Here is a 3,481-nt window from a genome sequence, read left to right on the forward strand (position 1 = left end):
CTAAGGACAGGGGCACCTCCCAACGACGGTCGATCTTCCGAACTACCAACATTCACTAGGAAAACAAGATGCAAAATCCGTTGCTGTGAAGGAGACGATGGGCCATCCGCCCACCAATGGGCCAGCCTCGCCTCCCCTACAGGCCCAACAACCTGTAGAAATCAACAAGGGCGCCGGGTGTAAAAATCATGACGTGCTAAGCTTTTTGTGGGTTGTTTAGGGGGCCAGAAAAGGACGTTCGATACGCAGTCGCTGCGGCCATGGTGCCGTATACCCGAAATCTTGGAGCGGGCCAGGGTTCACATTTTGGATATATCTTTCGTTATGGCGTGCTCCATCCCTTATATACTCTTTTGACATCCCCCGTTGGCTACCAGAACGACCACTACCGCCCCAACCGCACCACCAGCCATGGAGACGATAGAGAGGATTCTGTCCAGGCCTGTCGCTAAGCCATACCGTTCTCGAAAGATTGACCCCACCATCAAGCCATATCTAAACCAGTACGGTCAGGTCGATTTTGCCCCCGGCGACATCGAAAACCCCAAAGAATGGTCAACCGGCCGCCGATGGTATTGCACAATCGTGGCCGTCACTCTGGTCTGCAATGCCACATTTGCTTCGTCCAGCCCCTCGGGATGCCTGCGCGGGATTGCTGAAGAGTTCAACGTGTCAATGACCGCGGCTGGTCTCGTCATCACTCTATTTCTGCTGGGATACGTGGCGGGGCCGTTAATATTTGCTCCCCTGTCGGAATTCTATGGACGGCGATATGTTTTCTACGTGACCTTCACACTCTATGTGGCATTCAACTTTCTGTGCGCTTTTGCACCAAACTTTGCGTCCTTGCTCATTGGACGCTTGTTGACGGGCACATTCGCCAGCGCTCCTTTGACCAACGCCCCGGGGGTGCTTGCCGATGTCTGGGGACCTGTTGAACGCGGCAATGCCATGGCGCTGTTCAGTATGATGACCTTCATCGGCCCGTCTGGAGGGCCTGTGATTTCCGGCTTCCTCGAGCTCACTAAAGATTGGAGATGGTCGTTCTACGTGTTGCTGTGGTTGGGCGGAGCGACCGAATTGTTGTTGTTCACCATCCCCGAAACGTTTCCCCCGGTCGTTCTGATCAACAAAGCCCGTCGACTACGGGCTACTGGAGTGCCCGAGTATCAACAACTCCAAGCTCCTGCCGAGGCAGAAGGGCGCCGGCTGGCCGATGTGTTCAGGGTGGCGCTGATACGGCCGTGGCAGATCCTCTTCGACACCATCTCTATCCTCTGTGCCGTCTACATGTCGGTGGTCTATCTGCTGCTCTATATGCTCTTTTCCATCTACCCGATCGTCTTTCAGGAGAAGCGAGGCTGGAATTCTGGCGTCGGGGAGCTTCCACTGATCGGCACAGTTATCGGGGCATGCATGGGTGGTGCCATTGTTTTCTGGACCTCGAAGCGAGACCGGAAACGACTTTTGGCAGGCATTGCGGGCAAACCCGAAGACCGGTTGCCAGTGGCCATGATTGGTGGCATCATGTTTGCCGTCACCATGTTTTGGTTTGCGTGGACGGCGAACTTTAACAGCGTCCACTGGATTGTTCCCACCATGGCGGGGACCTTTTTGTCTACTTCGATCCTCCTTATATTTGTGGCTTACATCAACTACCTCACGGACACGTACTTGATGTACACGGCCAGCGCCATGGCGGCCAACACCATCGTTCGGTCAGCGTGTGGAGCTGCGGCACCGCTCTTTACGAGTCAAATGTTCAACGCCCTGGGAGTAGGGGGTGGCGGGTCGTTGATTGGGGGCGTTGCGTGTCTTCTTGCACCGATTCCCTTCGTTTTCTACAAATATGGCGAACCAATTCGACAACGAAGCCGATTTGCTCCTACCGGTCCCCCTCCACCGCGAGACGAGGAGAACCAGGACGACAAGGCAGAAGACCCTATTGGAGTGGAGACTTCGTCAAGTTCAAGCTCCGGGTCGACGAATGTTAGTATCCATTCCGAGACGGAGCCACACCGGGGCGACGATGATCCAGCTGTCCTTGAGAAAAGGGTGAACGAGTCGGAAGCAGCACCTCGCCACGAAGCAGGAGACACTGCGGGCGACAAGAAAGAATTTGCTTAAAAGATGTCGAGGTTTTGGTATACGAATCAAAAACGTTTGACTCGACGAGTTCTACTCTTGAGAATGGAATTTGAATTACTATCAAACAAATCTGCGAGGAGAGTTGACTGGATTTTGGCAGTTGTAGGGCGCACGTTGGACATTGTCACTAGAGGATTGGATGGAAATCAAGAGGCGGGTACATGGATACCCATTTTGGGCCTGTAAATCTGAGCATTTTGTCTCATGTTCATCTAGCGCTTGGAATTGCCTCTTTGTTTGGTCTCTGCATGGCGATGGCGCAATGGGAAAGCGATCATACAGGACGAGAGACGGAATCTTCCATAGCTGGTGTGGGTATAGATTGGGCATGTACTGGGTATGCAGGTCCTCGGTCTGGACGTGCATTTTGTATTGATGCATACGATATGACATGGGAGTATGAATAAAAATAGAACCACTCGGCCATTCTGTTCACCAGTGAGGTACGTCAACCTCACGTTGGTGTCGTTTCTATTGAATCCTTGTCGGGGGATGACGCAAGCTGTGCCTCACATGTGCTGTTGGAGTGTTTTATACCGAGTATGTACATGCATATCAAACTACAGCGTACGAGTACCGCACCAGGAGGAATGGCGCGGCTCTGGAGACGAAACCAAGGGGGAACCACTACACTCGTAGATGCGCAACGTAAAACCAGACCCGCGGAGAGACCACCTAGAGTACAGCCTCGCATTGCAACCCTTGCTGGACGCGTATACTTGAGGTTCGGCTTCGGTCGTGGTGGAGGTAGCGGCTCGCGTTCTCACTCGCCCCGATATGTCCGGGGGTTTCCAGAGTCGGTCTCGGTTGATCCCGGTCTATTTTTCTGTGACTCTGTGTTTGGGATATCGTCATTCCTTGGGATACACACAACCACACGTAACAGACACGTGCAGACATCGGGGTATCTGAGACATTGTACTCGGTATCGGTACTTGTACAGAACCAGAACGTAAATGGTTACCTACCTATCTAGTACCTCACCGACCCAGGTACTTATTTAGCTAGGTACATAGTTTTATGTATACACACATACGTCATACATACATACCTACCGAGTACTTGACCTCGTGCTTCCCTAGGTACCTACATAGGTATACTTCGAGATACTGAACCCCTCCCTTTTCGTAATCTCCATCTCCTTATCTCCGTCCTACTCATTCATCTACTTGTTATCCACATGGGTGAGGTGCACCGAGTTAGCGAGCAACTACCTAGGTCAACCACGAGTACATCTCCACCCATTCACCTCCCCTTTTTTGACATTGCATTCCAGCTTACGAGTGCAGTGCCACAGGGCGGAGAAAGGGGGAAGGGGGGGGGGGGAAAAGGG

At 52.6% G+C, this 3,481-nt stretch overlaps 1 protein-coding gene across 1 annotated transcript; it reads left to right on the forward strand.

The window, feature by feature from the left end:
- Nucleotides 1–411: 411 nt before the first annotated feature.
- Nucleotides 412–2,127, forward strand: AYO20_01619 (hypothetical protein; the record flags this gene model as incomplete). Its single annotated transcript, XM_022639925.1, has 1 exon — nt 412–2,127. The coding sequence occupies one exon, from the start codon at nt 412–414 to the stop codon at nt 2,125–2,127; it is 1,716 nt and encodes a 571-aa protein (XP_022504313.1).
- Nucleotides 2,128–3,481: the final 1,354 nt, after the last annotated feature.

Source organism: Fonsecaea nubica (genome assembly GCF_001646965.1).
Source record: "Fonsecaea nubica strain CBS 269.64 chromosome Unknown Scaff6, whole genome shotgun sequence".
In the NCBI taxonomy this organism is placed as follows: domain Eukaryota; kingdom Fungi; phylum Ascomycota; class Eurotiomycetes; order Chaetothyriales; family Herpotrichiellaceae; genus Fonsecaea; species Fonsecaea nubica.